Here is a 17,430-nt window from a genome sequence, read left to right on the forward strand (position 1 = left end):
TTAAATTAAAACAAATGGGACGCGTGTGGTGCTGTGGTCTAAACCACTGAGCCTAGGGCTTGCTGATCAGAAGGTCGGCGGTTCGAATCCCCGCGACGGGGTGATCTCCCGTTGCTCGGTCCCTGCTCCTGCCCACCTAGCAGTTCGAAAGCACACCAAGTGCAAGTAGATAAATAGGTACTGCTCCGACGGAAAATAAACGGCGTTTCCGTGCGCTGCTCTGGTTCGCCAGAAGCGGCTTAGTCATGCTGGCCACATGACCTGGAAGCTGTACGCCGGCTCCTTCGGCCAGTAAAGCGAGATGAACGCTGCAACCCCAGAGTTGGCCACAACTGGACCTAATGGTCAGGGCCCATTTACCTTTAAATTAGAACAAGGATTTTATTAGGTATAGCATTTCCTAGTCTAGTGCCTGCTAACAATAAAAAGCACTCCATTAAAAAATAATCTGCCTTGGATGCTTTAGCGGAGATTCCTGCATGGCAGGGGGTTGGACTAGATGACCCTCGGTGTCCCTTCCAACTGTACAATTATGATTCTGTATGGTATTATTCCTCAAACAAATATTGAGGCATGTGGTCATTCAGCGCTTTAAGTGCCTAGCTCATTTAAGACTTTATTTATTCTTCATAAGGACGAAATTCGCAAGTGAAAAATATTGTGTGTTTTTAAGAAATAAAATTGTAAATTAGATTATGTATGAGTTAATATATTATTATTCTTTTGGAACTGTGTCTTTCCAGGCTGTAACGTTTTATAGTTATTTCCCACCCACCCCTAGGTTTCCTTTCTTTTTCCAATGTTTGCAGTTTTTGTTAACAATAAAAAAAAACATTAAAAGGGGGGAAGCAAATGTGTGTAGCTTCAGAACACGTGATTTCAACTCCTTAAATGCTACAGCTTATTTTTTATATACAGTATATAAAATGCTTTCGTATTTGAAAAGGGCACCACTAAAATCGAGCAGACAAAAATTAAAGGCTTTTGCTGCCGTCTGTTTTTCCAAACGCGAGATCCTTTAACCGGCCCGGGCCTGACGTCGCACTCGCGTACGCCTCACGCCCGTTGCTCAGGCAACCAGGTCGCCATCTTCCCCGGGCGCTTCTTGTCCCCGCCCTCGAAACCTCTCCATTGGCCAAACCCGGCTTTCTGGACGGACGGAGACTTGGACCAATCGCATCCGTCCACGAACACGGAGCTTCTCATCCCTCCTTGCCCGCCCTCTCCAGCGGAGGGAAGGTTGGCGGGGACTTACAAACAGATTGGCGGGGCGGGGTAGCCAATGGAAGAAGAGCAGATGAACTGAAGGCCTTGTCGGTGGAGGCGGGACAGAGGGAGAGGGGCGTGAGCAGGAACCAATATGAGAGGAGGGAGGAGGGTAAGGGACGGCCCGGCCTTCCAATGGGCGGAGACGAAGTAGAGGAACTGGAGGTTGGATTGGAGGGAGAGGAAGCGATGCGCCAGGGGCGACAGGAGGGAGGTAGGAGGCGGGATGGGTGCGGGGGGGGGGCCTTGGGGGAGAGGGGGGCTTGGGGGGGGAGAGTATTTGGGGTTTTAGGGGGAAGGGGTCGAAATGTGGGAAGGGGATTTGGGGAAGCGGGTTAAAATAGTTATGTAAAAAAATATGGGGGTGAACAGTGGGGCTGCCCCTGTTTGTGTGTCGGGGGGAGAGAAAGTGGGGCAGACTTGGGGGTCAGGAAAGGAAAGAGGGTGTTATGTGGGGCGAATCGCCTCGTTTGAGGGGAAGAGGGAGGGGGCACAGAGGAGGCAGGAGGGAGGGGGCCTCCCTGGTGGGGGAGTCCCCCATTCGTTTGGGGGAAGGTAAAGTGGGGCGTGTTGGAGGGAAAGCTAGGAAGGGGGCAGAACTGGGAGAAGGATTTTTTTTTGGGGGGGGGGGTACCAGGCTGGGTCTTGGTTGAGAAGGTCAGAAGAGGGAAGAGTGCTGTATATATTTTTTGGGGGGGTGTCTCTAGTGGTGGGTGAAGTTATTAGTGGGGAAGGGGAAGGTTGGAGGTGAAGAGAAGAGAGAGATCAGGCCATCTCTCATGGATGCTTCGGCTGCGGTTCCTGCATTGGAGAGGGTTGGGCTAGATGACCCTCGGGACCCCTTGCAACTCTAATAATAATAATTTTTATTTATACCTAGTTGACTATGATTATCTGGCACAGAGCTCTTTAATAATAGTAATAATAATAATAATAATAATATTTTTTATTTATACCCTGCCTCCCCAGCCAAGGCCGGGCTCAGGGTGGCTAACAAGCAATAATAAAAACAAGCTGAATACAACTTAAAAACTAGATTAAAATACAACATTAAAATATTGAAACATTAAAATATTAAAATTCAGCCTCATCACAGGAGGAGAAAGGAAAAAGAAAAAGTCCTATGATTCAGTAGTGGCAGTAGAGAGATCGAGGGTTGTTCTTGGTGACTCTGCCCTAGCTTGATGTTCAGGGTTGGTTGGATGGATAAATGTGTTTGGTGTTGTTGTTTTTTGAACCGAACACTTTATAAATTGGCCGCTGGGCTGGTTTGCCTCCAGACTTCCTGCCTGCAGAGAAGCAGAATGGCTTCCAGGTGAGTAGACTCAGATGCTGTCCAGGTGGGCAAGTAAACTGTACAACTTATGTGGGTTTGCTCACCGAGCTGAGTTAAGGCTGACCTGTCACAAGAAGGGACAGCTGGCATTGGACGGCCTCTAGAGGCTGAGACCTGCTTTGCATGTTTAGGTATGAAAGTCCTGAAGTGGTAGACTGGACTGTACCACTTCGGTTGGTTCATTTTAAAATGCTCCCCTGTCTAGATTCCCTCCCCCTCTTTTTCCTTTCTCCTCCTGTGATGAGGCTGCATTTCAATATTTCAATATTTCAATATTTTAATGTTGTATTTTAATCTTGTTTTTAAGTTGTATTCATTCAATTTGTTTTTATTATTGCTTGTTAGCTGCCCTGAGCCTGGCCTTGGCTGGGGAGGGCGGGGCATAAATAAAAATTATTATTATTATTACTATTATTAAAGAGCTCTGTGCCAGATAATCATAGTCAACTAGTCCAAACCCCTGCAATGCAGGAATCTCATCTAAAGCATCCACGACAGATGGCCATCCACACTCTGCTTAAAAATCTCCAAATAAGGAGAGTCCACCATGACTTATGGGAGTCTATTTCCCTGTCGAACAGTTCTTATCATCATAAAGTTCTGTATATTCTTAGATGTTTGCAACTGAGAATTGTAGAGTTGGAAAGGGGTCCCAGGGGTCATCTAGTCCAACTTGAATCCATTGTTTTGGGTTTTACCCTCCGGAGCAGGAGAAAACAAGCTTGCCCCGTCTTCCATGTGACAGACCTTTAGATACCTGAAGATGGCTACCATATGTCCTCTCAGTCTCATCTTCTCCAGGCTAAGCGTACCCAAGGCCGCGGGATCACATTCATCCAGTGCTTTACCAACTGCACTGGCTCCCAGTGGAGTGCAGGGTCAGGTTTAAGGTGCTGGTTTTGACCTTTAAAGCCCTACGCGGCCTAGGACCCACGTACCTACGGGGCCGTCTCTCCTGGTATCCCCCGCGGAGGACCTTAAGGTCCGCAAATGACAACATTTTGGAGGTCGCAAGGTGGTTAGATTGGTCTCAGCTAGGGCCAGGGCCTTGTCAGTACTGGCCCCAACTTGGTGGAACGCTCTGTCACAAGGGACTAGGGCCCTGCGGGACTTGACATCTTTCCGCAGGGCCTGCAAGACAGCTGTTCCGTCAGGCCTTTGGTTTGGACTCAGTCTGACCCTTATGTTTTTGATCTATGGGCTACTTTTAAAATGAGGCTGCATTTTAAATTGCATTTTAACCTGTGTTTTAAATTGGGGTTTTTTTCCTATTATGTTTTTACTGTAATTTTACTGGTGTTAGCAGCCCTGAGTCCGGCCCTGTATAGTATTATTTAGTATTATTATTATCTATTATTATTATTAATAATAATAACTGTTCCTCATAAGGCTTGGTTTCCAGGCCCTTGACCATCTTGGTCACCCTCCTCTGCAGATTTTCCAGCTTGTCAATATACTTCTTATATTGTGGTGCTCAGAACTGGACACAGTACCCCAGGTGTGGTACAATCCATTCTACCACCTCATTATTGTACATGGGTAGGCGTACTCTAAAAGTGCCATGAACATCGGACACTACAGCCTAGGAAAATGAGAAAAGGGGTATTCGAATGGCTGGACAAGACAGGTGGCAATTGCTTTTAATTTGTAATTTGCCTAGCAGGTTGTAGAATCATAGAATTGTAGAGTTTGAAGGAATCAACCTAGCTGGTGTCAAAGTGACTTACAATCAGGTTTAAAAACATTTTTTTTAAAAAAAACCACACCAAAACAAATGGCAACAACCACAGACTCCGCAGAAAACAGAGAGAAAAACAAGCAATCACTCAAAATAACACTAATGAAGCTATGACACAATAGGATCATATTCAGTCAAATATCAGGGAGAGGAGAAATGTTTTAACCTGGTCCGTGTTGGTGTCAGACAAGCTTCACTTTGGAGAGAGTTCCACAGGTGAGGACCCACAACCAAAAAGGTCCTCTTCCTTTATTATTTCCTCTAAGCCTCTTTCTGAGGGAAAAGTCTGGGGGATGATCTTGGGGTATGAATAGAGTCATGCTGAAGGATGGTATTTGGGTTCAGAGAGAAAGAGGGTAGCAAGAGGGCCACCCGCATGATGCTTCTTTGGCAACTTACCCATTTCCATTCCTAGGTGAGGCCCGCAAGAGAAGGAATGTGCCTCTTGTCGTTCCCTGAGGCCAGATGAACCTTGTATCGATGGCAGCTGTGGTGGCAGTGGCAGAGCCGGAGCTGAAATGGGTGTCCCTGTGGCTCCGTGTCCGCTGGGCGGCGGTGCTGGTGGTCCTGCTGGCTGCACTCCTCATGTTGCTGCTTCCGTTGACGTCCGTGGAAGACCAGTACCATGCCTTTTACAAGAGTTTGTCCTTGCTGAAGAGCAAGCTGGGATTGGGCTACACAGGGATCACCACGTACACAGGGCAGACGACGGACCTCAGTGTGACCTCAGGTGGATTGCAGCTGTTGGTGTTGAAGCCCAAAGCCTCCCAAGGTATGGGAGGGGGAAGGGGAGTTTATGGCTCCAATAAATCTCTATGTTGATAGCAGTTCAAGTCCACACAACACGGTGAGCTCCTGTTGCTCTATCCCGGCTCCTGCCAACCTAGCAGTTCGAAAGCATACCAGCGCAAGTAGATAAATAGGTACCGCTGTGGCAGGAAGGTCAACGGTGTTTCCATGCGCTCTGGTTTCCGTCATGCTGTCCCGTTGCGCCAGAAGCGGTTTAGTCCTGCTGGCCACGTGACCCAGGAAGCTGTCTGTGGACAAACGCCGACTCCCTTAGCCTGAAAGCAAAATAAGCACCACAACCCCATAGGCACCTTTGACTGGACCTAACCATCCAGGGGTCCTTTGCCTTTTTTTTTAACCTTACTACTTATTATTATTATTATGACAATTATTTTATTAATCACCTACTAAACTCTACAGTGGAACCTCAGTAGTCGAATGCCTCCATAGTTGAGCATTTTGGCTTTCAAACGCCGAAAACCCAGAAGTAACTGCTCTAGTTTTTGAATGATTTTCGGAAGCTGAATGTGCTGCGTGGCTTCCATTTTGAGTTGCCCTATTGTATTGAGGCTTCCGTATTGAGTTTTCGGTTTTCGAACGTTTCGGAAGTTGGTCTTCTGGAATGGATTACGTTTGAAAACCGAGGTTCCACTGTATCTCAAGGTGATTTATATATAAAATAATTAAGAAGAGTTTAAAAACAATGCATTTGAAATAAGACTCAAGGTAACAAATGGACATTCATGGTAAAGACCCCTTTATCCAGCTGGAACAAAAATGCCTTTCAACTCTTTCTGGAGCAGGTGCCTGTTATATCTCAACAGGAATGCTGTTCTACAGATCAGGGGCCACTGCACTCAAGGTCCTGTGAAGTGGGCTTCTGAGTTCTTAGGAACTTGCAGAAGAAACACTCTCACAGTGATCTACTGGGTGTGTAAGGGATAAGTAACCTGGTCCCAAGCTATATAGCGACTTAAAACAGCACCTTGAACTTGTCCCATAAGCAAATTGACAGCCAGTGCAAATCCCACAAGCAAGATGGTTTATTTGTAATATTCTGTGGTATATTTCTATCCCTGCATTTGATAGTTGAAAAGCAATAGCTTATGCGTTAATAGTATAGTGCAACTTCAAAATACAACTTCGCCCCACAGAGTTTAAGGAAGTTGGAGTGAGTTGAAAGAGAGTATATCAGCTGCTAAGACAAGAGGGCTCTTGCATTAATCCAGGAATCAGACATCACATAAAGAACAGCAGTTCCAGCATCCATACTTCCATACAAAAAGAGCTGAGTCTTTGAATAACCAGGAGGGTAATGTAGCAGGCTGGAATTCCTTTATCACAGCTCTCATCTTCCTTAACTGTTGGCCATTCTGGCTGGCACTGATAGGAGCTGGAGGCAAATAGGAGCTGCAAGAGCCATGGGTTCCCTACCTCTGCTCCATAGCACACCTTTCTGCAATGCTAACCCTGGTTGCTTTTTTTCAGAGGTCAGGTTAGAAGCCAGAGCAGCCCTGAACCAGGCGCTGGAGATGAAGAGGCAAGGTAAACGGGAAAAAGCCCACAAGCTTTTCTTGCATGCCCTCAAGATGGACCCCGATTACGTTGATGCCTTGACCGAGTTTGGCCTCTTCTCTGAAGAAGAAAAGGACATAATTCAGGCTGACTACTTGTATTCCAAAGCCCTGACCATCTCCCCCCGTAACGAGAAGGCTCTGATCAATCGCGACCGGACATTGCCCCTCGTTGAAGAGATTGACCAGAGGTACTTCAGCATCATTGACAGCAAAGTCCAAAAGGTCATGTCCATCCCGAAAGGCAGCTCGGCTCTCCGCAGGGTGATGGAGGAGTCTTACTACCACCACATCTACCACACGGTGGCCATCGAAGGGAACACCTTGACGCTTTCTGAAATACGGCACATCATCGAGACGCGGTACGCCGTTCCCGGCAAGAGTCTGGTGGAGCAGAACGAGGTCATCGGCATGCATGCTGCCATGAAGTACGTCAACACCACGCTGGTGTCCAGAATTGGGTCTGTGACCCTCACGGACATCTTGGAGATTCACAGGAGAGTGCTTGGCTACGTGGACCCAGTAGAGGCTGGGAGGTTTCGGACTACCCAGGTCTTTGTAGGGCACCACATCCCCCCGCACCCTTGCGACGTCGAAAAGCAAGTGCTCGAGTTTGTACAGTGGATCAACTCCGAAGACGCCATGAGCCTGCACCCGGTTGAATTTGCCGCCTTGGCCCATTACAAACTGGTCTACATCCACCCCTTCGTGGACGGCAACGGCAGGACTTCCCGCCTCTTGATGAACCTCATCCTCATGCAGGCGGGCTACCCGCCCATCACCATCCGCAAGGAACAGCGGGCAGAGTACTACCACGTCTTGGAAGTGGCCAACGAAGGCGACGTCAGGCCCTTCATCCGTTTCATTGCCAAATGCACCGAGACCACTTTGGACATGCTGCTCATAGCCACAACTGAGTATTCCGTTGGGTTGCCCGAAGCACATGGCAGCACCACGGTTTGCAAGCAGACCATCCCCGTCAAAACCCGAACATGAATGCCATTGTAGGGGTTGGAACCCGCTTGGCATTATCAAACACATGACTACTGGCACTTTCTTTTAAGCATTTCATCTATTTAAATAAGTTTTAAGTTAAATCGGGGGGGGGGGGGAGAATATTTCAATATTTATTATTCCCGAGATATATATATTTTTCAGTTTCACTGGCTTTATTATGAAGAGGGGAGCAAGGCAGGGCTCTGATTCAGCCAAGGACATCTTTGCAAATTGGCATCACTGTGTTTGGGGGAAACTGCTCTTCAAGGGACTTCTCAGCCAGCGCTCATTGGACAAGAAAAACTTGTTTGTTTGCCTAGGACATTCTGGCTGAGGGGTCCCTTCCAACAAAGCAGTTCAGTTTGGCTTGAAGGCATGGTGATGCCCAAATTCAGTGGCGGAGTGGGGGCTGCATTTGACTGAATCTACCCCAGGCTGCATTTCAGATCAGGGTCTCTAACCAGTGGTCTCTAGGTGTTGTTAGACTCCAACTCCCATCAGCTCCAGCCAGGACATCCCATGGCCAGGAACGATGGGAGCTGTGGTTGATCCAGTGCTGCAGAGCCACAGGTTAGCTACCTCTGCTTTTGACTGCATATTGCTTTACCCCATTTTTGTGTCAGTTTGTATTCCAAACCTGAAACCCAATGTATTTCCCTTTTACCCCATAACTGTGGGACCTAAGTTGTTCCTTCTTCATAACACAGGCTTGCCTATTTAGCCTTCCCCGCCTTCAAAAATAGGGGGCGGGTGGGAATACAACACTCCTGTGAGACATTTTGATTGGGGCACTGAAAGGATACCACAAGTAATTCTGCCAGTGCTGGAGCCTGTTTGGAAAACACAACTTGATGATGCAGCAGGAAAACTTGGGACGTGGGGGATAAGGAAGGTTTGCTTTTCAAAAGTTGGACCCCCTGTGTACATACATGTACATGTATGTAAGAGCCCTGGTTTGGTACTGTTCACTTGTCCAGAGTTGATTTCATGGCCTGGCATATATCTACTATTTTTTAAAGTATCTAAAGAAAATTTGAACAGATAACAGATCTGTTATCACCCCTTTTTGATAGCACTTTACAAATTCACTTGACTTGCCAATAAAGAAATGGCGCTAATCATTGCACCCGATTTGCGAAAGACAAATTTGTACATGAGTGATATTGCTAATACCCAGCACTTAGACATACATGCAGTATTAGCAGCAGAAGAGTGGAGTCTGAAAGCGCTTGCCCTTTTCTCCATCTCACACCTCATTCTCTGCTCCTCTATCTACTGTCCTAGTCTTCCCACTGAAAAACGCGATCATACAAAGCACTATGAAATAAATGTATTAGAATTGAATGGATCAAATTTAAGAAATCAAAGTACATTGAGGTGCCAGAGGGAGAGTAACCTACAGGGGTCATCTGTGCCTTTAAAGCACTGCCTAGATGAGAATATGCTGATCAAATAGTATGTTGTAGGAGGAGCTCTGTCTTTACGAGCCTGAGGTCTGCCAGATGTTTTAGGTTGCAACTTTAATTCCAGAGCTCTTAAATGCAATAAGGTTGATAAAACTTTTAATAACAAATATGAACTATACTGGGGACACAGGTGGCGTGGTGGGTTAAACCACAGAGCCTAGGACTTGCCGATAGAAGGTCAGTGGTTCAAATCCCCGTTACAGGGTGAGCTCCCATTGTTCAGTCCCAGCTCCTGCCAACCTAGCAGTTCGAAAGCACGTCAAAGTGCAAGTAGATAAATAGGTACCACTCTGGTGGTAAGGTGAACGGCGTTTCCGTGCGCTGCTCTGGTTTGCCAGAAGCGGCTTAGTCGTGCTGGCCACATGACCCGGAAGCTGTACACCGGCTTCCTTGGCCAATAAAGCGAGATGAGTGTCGCAACCCCAGTGTCGGTCACGACTGGACCTAATGGTCAGGGGTCCCTTTACCTTTTACCTTACCAGCCTGAAATCTGCCAGGTGTTTTAGGCTGCAACTTTAATTCCAGAACTCTTAAATGCCATAAGGTTGATAAAACTTTTAATAACAAATATGAATTATGCCTGGATAGGCTTGCTGAAATAAGGTTTTCAGCAGGCGCAACTTCTGGCTGGCTGGGGCTGATGGAAGTTGTAGTGCAGAACATCTGGAGGGCCCTACATTGGCAAGGGCTGCTATATGGCATTGTGAATTAAGCATTCTCTGTTGCACAACTCTTTTTGAATAATACTGGAGTGCTATGCATTATGGCAAAGATGGGCAGAAGTAAGATTGAGATCTGGTAGAGCTCTGGCTGTTTTGCAGATGGGCAAGATCTCTGTCTTCCAATAATAGGGACAACCATTTTTGCACCAAATTAAGAAAACTAATAGTGAACTGTTCAGATCAGTTCTAGTACTAAAAATGAATTATTTCAAAATGTGCTCAGTTGCATTTTTCTAACTGTATGACTTTTGCACCTGGTTCTGGTTAGATCTTGGAGCCCTAGATTTTTAAAAAATCAAATCTTAAGTCTGCCCATGCCTGCACTATGTTATCTGGTTTTACATAAAGCACTGTGTGACTGTAGCTGAGAGTACGCTCCTAATCACATTTATGGAGTTTGTCTCATTGACCTCAGTGGGCTTATGCAACAGTAAGCATGCAAAGATGTGAATTAGGGAGGAATCTTCAGTTGTGTGTAGTCTCCAAAAAAACAAGGCAGTTAAAGAATTGCAGTTCCATTTATAAGGGGGCCTGCCTTTTATAACCACACCTGAGCAGTGTTTTCTGTTGAGGGTGGGGGCATGCGTACTACCAGAGAACAAGAAGAGGCGAATTTGAAAGACCTAGCATACACACACAGAGTTGAATGGATGAAAATTCTACACTTTGGCTATCTGTTAAGAAAAAGATGAGAGATAAGGAGATACACTTCAATAATTCTTGACAGTGATTAAACCAGGCTGAGGTGCAGAAGTTGTCGTTTCTTTATACTAATAGGTTGCGGTCGTCGGAACAGAACCTGGCCTTGAGAGACTTGCAGCCTTCTCTCACATATATTTCATAGTCAATTCCACCGCTTTTAAGGGATTTTATGCTCAAGAGCTGAAGATCCCGACCTTAAGAATCAAGTTGCCTTCCTGTACCTCCATAAGAGATTCCATTTAGGGGTAGTTAGCCGCTGACATACATACGTGGAAATCGTGACCCGCAAGTCAGGAGAAAGCAGCATTCTGGAAAATACTTCGAACGTGTGAAATTGTGACCCACAGGTTTAGGAGAACGTGAAATTACGGAAAAAATGTGTGAAATCACTTCTGGGTGTTTTTAACTTTTTTTCTGGGACTCTGCTTTCTTTTACAATTCTGTCTGTTGCATTAAGGCTGCTTCCCATTCTTTTTGGGGACGCAGGTGGCGCTGTGGGTTAAAGCCTCAGCGCCTAGGACTTGCCGATCGAAAGGTCGGCGGTTCGAATCCCTGCGGCGGGGTGCGCTCCCGCTGCTCGGTCCCAGCGCCTGCCAACCTAGCAGTTCGAAAGCACCTCCGGGTGTAAGTAGATAAATAGGGACCGCTTTCTAGCGGGAAGGTAAACGGCGTTTCCGTGTGCAGCTCTGGCTCGCCAGAGCAGCGATGTCACGCTGGCCACGTGACCCGGAAGTGTCTCCGGACAGCGCTGGCCCCTGGCCTCTTGAGTGAGATGGGCGCACAACCCCAGAGTCTGTCAAGACTGGCCCGTACGGGCAGGGGTACCTTTACCTTTACCTTTACCATTCTTTTTAAGTGGACAGGAGCAGGTGGCTGGTACTTAAATGAGGCAAGCCAGGCAAATATGGAGGAGGCTGCCCCCTGTTGCATTCACACACATTTTTCTTTTTTTACCCCATCCTTGTTTTGGGCATGACCAGCCCTTCCACGAGGCAGCAAATTCCGAGGGGCAGAAAGTGACTAAAAATGTGTGTCACCTTCCCTGCCCTGCAGCCCCTAAGCTTCCTTGCTGCCCTCAGGGTGTGATGTAGGACCCTGTTTAGTCATGATTTTGTGCAGAAGGGGAAATGCAAAATCTCAGGTAGATCCCCGCGATTTTGGTAGACCGCGGTCGATCTCTGGGTCCCTTTCCTGTGTGTTGGTAAATCGGACTCCTGTCCCTCCCCCCCAATTCCACCCTCCATTGTTTGAACTCAAGAAGGGAAGATGGACCTCCCTCTGTGTGGCTGTTTTCATACATAGCGATGATTTTGTGAATGACTTAACCCCAACTTCCCTTGCCTTCCTTCCCCCTCAAAAACGGAATTCCCCGCCCCCAAAACCCTGCCCCTTAACCCCCCCCCCAAAACAGGGCTTTCATCCTCCCAAAAAACCTCAACAAATTTGAGCTGCTGAACCCCTAAAAATGGGGGTAGATCACTGCCAGATTTTAATTCTGAAAGTAGATCGCAGTCTCTTGGGAGTTGGCCACCCCTGCAACATCTTATCCTTTGCCTCTGGCGGCAAAATAGCTTGGGCCGCTCTTGGTTGTGGGGGCACAGGGTGGGGTGGGGGGCTATCCTTGCCTCAGCTCACTGCTGCTCACCGTTCTGTCCTGACACTGAAGTCCAGTGCCGAGGGCCTTCTGGCGGTTCCCTCGCTACGAGAAGCCAAGTTACAGGGAACCAGGCAGAGGGCCTTCTCGGTAGTGGCACCCGCCCTGTGGAAGGCGCTCCCACCAGATGTCAAAGAGAAAAATAACTACCAAACTTTTAGAAGACATCTGAAGCCAGCCCTGTTTAGGGAAGCTTTTAATGTTTAATAGGTTATTGTATTTTACTGTTCTGTTGGAAGCCGCCCAGAGTGGCTGGGGAAACCCAGCCAGATGGGCGGGGTATAAATAATAAATTTATTTTTATTTTTATTTTTATTTTTATTATTATTATTATTTTTTTTATTATTATTATTATTATTATTATTATTATTATTATTATTATTATTATTATTATTATTATTATTCCCTTTCTAGTACATGCCTGTCCTTGATTTGCAGCTGCCTGAGACGCCACTGCAGAACCTGAGCCAAACCCCTAACTCCTCCAGTGCCTCTGTCCCTCGGCCACTTCCACACAGGGCTCCGTTTTTAATACCGTGCTGTTAACAACTTCACCCTCCCCTGACATCACCCCCTCCTCCTATCCTCTTGTTCCTTGGAGGGAGCGGAAATCATAACACTCTGATTTTCAAAATGGGAGACCCTCCAGGAAGGCACAAGAGAGCCAGGATGAGAGCCCAAGGGCAGGTGGGTGCGATGGCAGCTTCTAATCAACCTCCAGCTGCCGCCCCTCTCAGGTGCTTCACTGAAGCAAACTGTTTCACCTTACTTTGTACCAACCCCAGTGATTCCCATGAAAGCAGAGACCCAGTTGAGCCCAACAGAGCAACTCTTTCCTTCCTCAATTCTTTGACTCTGGAGCTGGGTTTTCTTTTCACAGTTTTATAGCCAAATTTAGCTTTCTTTGCCACTGTGCCGCTGCTTTCAAGCATTGTGGGTGCAGCTGCACGTCTGTGTTTTCCCCAAGGGTGGCTTTAAGTTATTAGCTTCCCTCTGAACGTCTGTGAACTAATCACAAAGCAGGATATGTATCTGTTAAAAGGAAGAACAGAATTGCCCAGAAAATATCATCTGTTTATTGTGAGACTCGTTCATAACCATACAGAACTGGGTTCTCTCACTCTCAGCGCATCCATCCTTTCACGTAACCTTTTACATTTTTCTTGCGGAATGGGTGATTTTGGGGTAAGGATGGGGGAGATGGCCCTATTGCAAACCACACACATACACATACACACACACACAGCCCTGATGAGCTTTCTCATTTTGAGGCTGGTGCAAATTGCTACAATTTCCAGTAATTCTGGCATGGAGGAGGGACACATGACAGCGTCCAAATCACAGGGGGCTCCATTCTCCTTGCAAGTCTGTCCACAGGAAATACGGTCACTTGGGCAAGTACAGGCGGCACCATTGCAACCCAGCCCTCACCACCAACGCCGCTGGAGTGACCCCACCTCTACTGGGGCAAAGCAGAGCCACGCTGAACTATCTGCCCACCTGGCTGACACAGGAGGGCTGGGCTAGGGTCGCCTGGTTCGCGCCCCCACAAAAATTGTACCAGTCAAGGCTTCCTCTTTGGAATTCTTCCAGAGCTGCAAGGAACCTCAGCCAGAATCCAGTTGCCAACCAGGCTCAAAAACAAAGCCCGGAATGGCTGGCAGGAAACACACCGGTCCCTTCATGGCAATGTGGCATAGCCTGCCCCCATCTCACGCCAGGAGACGGACCAAGCCAAATCTAGCCCGTCTGCAAGCTTTCAACTCGGGTGAGGTACAACTCTTCCCACTCCCAGACAGGTCTCAGATTTTAGAGCTGACGGCTGGCATGGGGGGGGGGGGCTTCTCTTGCTATGAAGGGGCACCTGACCGCCTCCTGCCACCACCTTGGCAAGTGGGGCAGCAGGTAACACAAGGACTTTAAATGGAGGAGGAGTGTGGAGTGTGGTTTCCGGGGTCTTTTGCCAAGCGGGTAGCAGCGGAATGAAGGACAGTGTAGCGACCAGTGGAAATAAATAAAATGGTCCCGTACCAAGGGAAGGCGCAGAAGAGGCGCCTCCGTCTTTCATGTCCACACAGGCATCGTGTGTCTGCACCCAGCGTCACCTCATGACAGGGGTGATTTGGGTGGCAGTGGAAGTGGCAAAGATGGGTTCATGGAGCGGAGGCCACCAGGGCTGCTGCTGGCTCAACTCCTTCTCCAGCCTTTTGAAGAGCTTCTTCGACGACTTTTTCCCACACAGGTTCCGGAGGCCGTTGAGAAGCCCGTAGTCCAGGCAGGTCTGGAGAGGGCGGAAGAGAGAGAGAGAGCCTGAGAGGCTGGCCGCTCTGCCATGCCCACTGCACCCAACAGCAGCTCCCACGACAGAGGCTTCTCTGGCGAGGCTGGAAGGCAGCAGCTCCCTCTCTGTGGCCTGTTCCCAACCTGGCACACAGGGGTAGACTGCCCCTTAATGTGTAGGTTTCACTCAAGGGCCATGGTTATTAGCTACAGGTGGGCCCTTCCTCTCACACACCCACACCCTCAGATTTGCCTAACCCTTTTTAGAAAGCCAACATTCGTCAGGAGCCGTCGCTTGTCATCTGAAGGACCAGCTGCACAGCCTGGGAGTCATTCTGGACCCACAGCTGTCCATGGAGGTGCAGGTCAATTCTGTGTCCAGGGCAGCTGTTTATCAGCTCCATCTGGTATGCAGGCTGAGACCCTACCTGCCCACAGACTGTCTCGCCAGAGTGGTGCATGCTCTAGTTATCTCTCGCTTGGACTACTGCAATGCGCTCTATGTGGGGCTGGCTACCTTTGAAGGGGACCTGGAAACTACAACTAATCCAAAATGCTGCAGCTAGATTGGTGACTGGGAGCGACCTCCGAGACCATATAACACCGGTCTTAAAAGACCTACACTGGCACCCAGTACGTTTCCAAGTGTTGGTGTTGACCTTTAAAGTCCTAAACGGCCTCGGTCCTGTATACCTGAAGGAGCGTCTCCACCTCCATTGTTCTGCCCGGACACGGAGATCCAGCACTGAGGGCCTTCTGGTGGTTCCCTCGCTGCGAGAAGCCAAGTTACAGGGAACCAGGCAGAGGGCCTTCTCGGTAGTGGCGCCCGCCCTGTGGAACGCCCTCCCACCAGATGTCAAGGAAATAAACAACTAGCTGACGTTTAGAAGACATCTGAAGGCAGCCCTGTTTAGGGAAGCTTTTAAGGACTGATGTTTTAATGTATTTTTAATGTTTGTTGGAAGCCACTCAGAGTGGCTGGGGAAACCCAGCCAGATGGGAGGTGTATAAATAATAATTTGTAGTTGTTGTTGTTACTCAAGTGTTTAGAGAAGGGGAGCAGGAGGAGGAAAAGGAAGAGGCGCAAGCTCCCTTCTCCCTGTTCCTTCCCCCTCCATCCTTTTCTCAGACACCATGTCCCCGGCCTCCCTCTTGGCCATGACTTGTAACTCTCTCCCCCTGCCCACCCAATACCTCCAGCATGAAGGCTGTGAAGAAGTGTAGAGCAGCCATCCCCAGAAGGGCGAGCTTGAAGTTCAGGTCGTCGATGGCCTTCAGTTTCAAGAGGTATCTCATGAAGCCCAGCGGGTAAAGGGTTAACCAGATCATGAGGCCGAAAAGGATGATTAAGGCTATCAAGAACACCACTGCGGGGCGGAGGGGAACAAGGAGAAAGTATTGAGAAGCAAGGAAAAGGATGAGCCCTTACAACATGCTGGGAGGCAGGCAGGCAGGCAGACGCATACGCCGCAAGTCTAACTGGATGGCTCAGTTGGTAAGAGCGCGAGACTCTTACATCTCAGGCTCAGGGTTCGAGTCCCATGTTGGGCAAAAGATTCCTGGACGGCTCAGTTGGTAAGAGCGCGAGACTCTTACGTCTCAGGCTCAGGGTTCGAGTCCCACGTTGGGCAAAAGATTCCCGCATTGCAGAGGTTTGGACTATATGTCTCTCGTGGTTCCTCCCGACTCTACAATTCTATGATTTTTAAGGCAGAGCTTTCCAAACTGACCTGCTTTTCAGACATTTTGCAAGACAGTAATTACACTTTGCTAGCCAACTGGAGGTTAATCTACCGCCTTCCCAACCCTGGGGAGCGTTCGTGTGACACACCTACACACTAATGTGTCACGACGCACAGTTTGGAGAGCTTTGTTCTAAGGCTTACGACATAAAAAGGGGCACTTTCAAGAGCATGGGCCCTTGTGGGTCTCGCCCTTCCACAAGCCACAGACAGCCCCATAGGCGTATTCCAACCCCTCCAGCTCAGACTATCAGGACCAAGAAGATGCCCCGCTTCACCCACGGCCTCTGGCAGGGAAGGGGTTCGTGTTTGGTGCTCTCTTCTGCTTGGAATGGTTTTTACCTGTGTGTGGTTTTTAAAAACTGCTTACTCTGGTTTTATAAAGGGTAAAGGGATCCCTGACCATTAGGTCCAGTCGTGGCCGACTCTGGGGTTGCGGCACTCATCTCGCTTTACTGGCCAAGGGAGCCGGCGTACAGTTTCCGGGTCATGTGGCCAGCATGACTAAGCCGCTTCTGGTAGCAAGCAGTAAGCATCCATGGAAAGCTCTTAGCAGCTTGCTCCAACCAAGTCCAGGCATGTTATCTGTAGAGGGCAATGGACCTTCAGGGTAAGCTTTCAGACTATGAACTCTGGAGGCAGGGGTGAAACTAGGCTTTCTTCCACCTGGGTCAACAACTCAGTTTGGCACAGACACACCCATGTTTACATACATGCGTGTTGACATACACATGCATGTGTGTGTGTGTGTGTGTGTGTGTGTGTGCACATACCTCAACACATTTGTTCTTAAGTAAAGGTAAAGGGACCCCTGATCATTAGGTCCAGTTGTGACCGACTTTGGGGTTGCGACGCTCATCTTGCTTTACTGGCCGAGGGAGCCGGCGTACATCTTCCGGGTCATGTGGCCAGCATGATTAAACCACTTCTGGCGAACCAGAGCAGCGCACGGAAACACTGTTTACCGTACCTTCCCTCTGGAGCGGTACCTATTTATCTACTTCCACTTTGACATGCTTTTGAACTGCTAGGTTGGCAGGAGCTGGGACTGAGCAACAGGAGCTCACCCCGTTGCAGGGATTCAAACCGCCGACCTTCTGATCACTGTGCATATTACCTTGTTCTAACTGCGACCTTAGAGTGAAGGCTAGGTAACAGATTTTGT

The 17,430-nt window shown here is 48.4% G+C and overlaps 2 protein-coding genes across 6 annotated transcripts in view; one reads left to right on the top strand and one right to left on the bottom strand.

The window, feature by feature from the left end:
* Positions 1-1,378: 1,378 nt before the first annotated feature.
* FICD (FIC domain protein adenylyltransferase) lies at positions 1,379-8,845 on the top strand. 3 transcript variants are annotated; one of them, XM_083752083.1, is made up of 3 exons: positions 1,379-1,480; positions 4,756-5,112; positions 6,618-8,845. In XM_083752083.1, exons 2-3 carry the CDS (start codon positions 4,806-4,808, stop codon positions 7,697-7,699), a joined length of 1,389 nt encoding a protein of 462 aa, XP_083608209.1. In that variant the 5' UTR covers positions 1,379-1,480; positions 4,756-4,805; the 3' UTR covers positions 7,700-8,845. The 3 variants fall into 3 exon arrangements, with proteins under 3 accessions (XP_083608209.1, XP_083608211.1, XP_083608210.1); XM_083752085.1 differs by lacking the exon at positions 1,379-1,480 and adding an exon at positions 2,333-2,581; XM_083752084.1 differs by lacking the exon at positions 1,379-1,480 and adding an exon at positions 4,351-4,556.
* Positions 8,846-13,296: 4,451 nt separating this feature from the next.
* ATP13A2 (ATPase cation transporting 13A2) overlaps positions 13,297-17,430 on the bottom strand; it is a 44,308-nt gene continuing 40,174 nt past the window's right edge. For 2 of the 3 annotated variants that reach the window (XM_083750157.1, XM_083750156.1), the window contains exons 28-29: positions 15,718-15,890; positions 13,297-14,524 (exon numbers count right to left, since the gene is read on the bottom strand). In XM_083750157.1, the coding sequence (XP_083606283.1) occupies positions 14,345-14,524; positions 15,718-15,890 (353 nt within the window). In that variant the 3' untranslated portion in view covers positions 13,297-14,344. The remainder of the gene's footprint in view (positions 14,525-15,717; positions 15,891-17,430) is intronic. The other variant, XR_014567011.1, reaches the window with a different exon arrangement.

Source organism: Podarcis gaigeae (genome assembly GCF_964106915.1).
Source record: "Podarcis gaigeae genome assembly, chromosome: 8".
Classification (NCBI taxonomy): domain Eukaryota; kingdom Metazoa; phylum Chordata; class Lepidosauria; order Squamata; family Lacertidae; genus Podarcis; species Podarcis gaigeae.

Excerpts from the sequence above, each read along its gene's own strand:
- FICD (XM_083752083.1), top strand. The coding sequence starts at position 4,806 with ATGAACCTTGTATCGATGGCAGCTGTGGTGGCAGTGGCAGAGCCGGAG. Across the intron at positions 5,113-6,617 it reads GAAGCCCAAAGCCTCCCAAG|AGGTCAGGTTAGAAGCCAGA; the intron begins GTATGGGAGGGG and ends GCTTTTTTTCAG.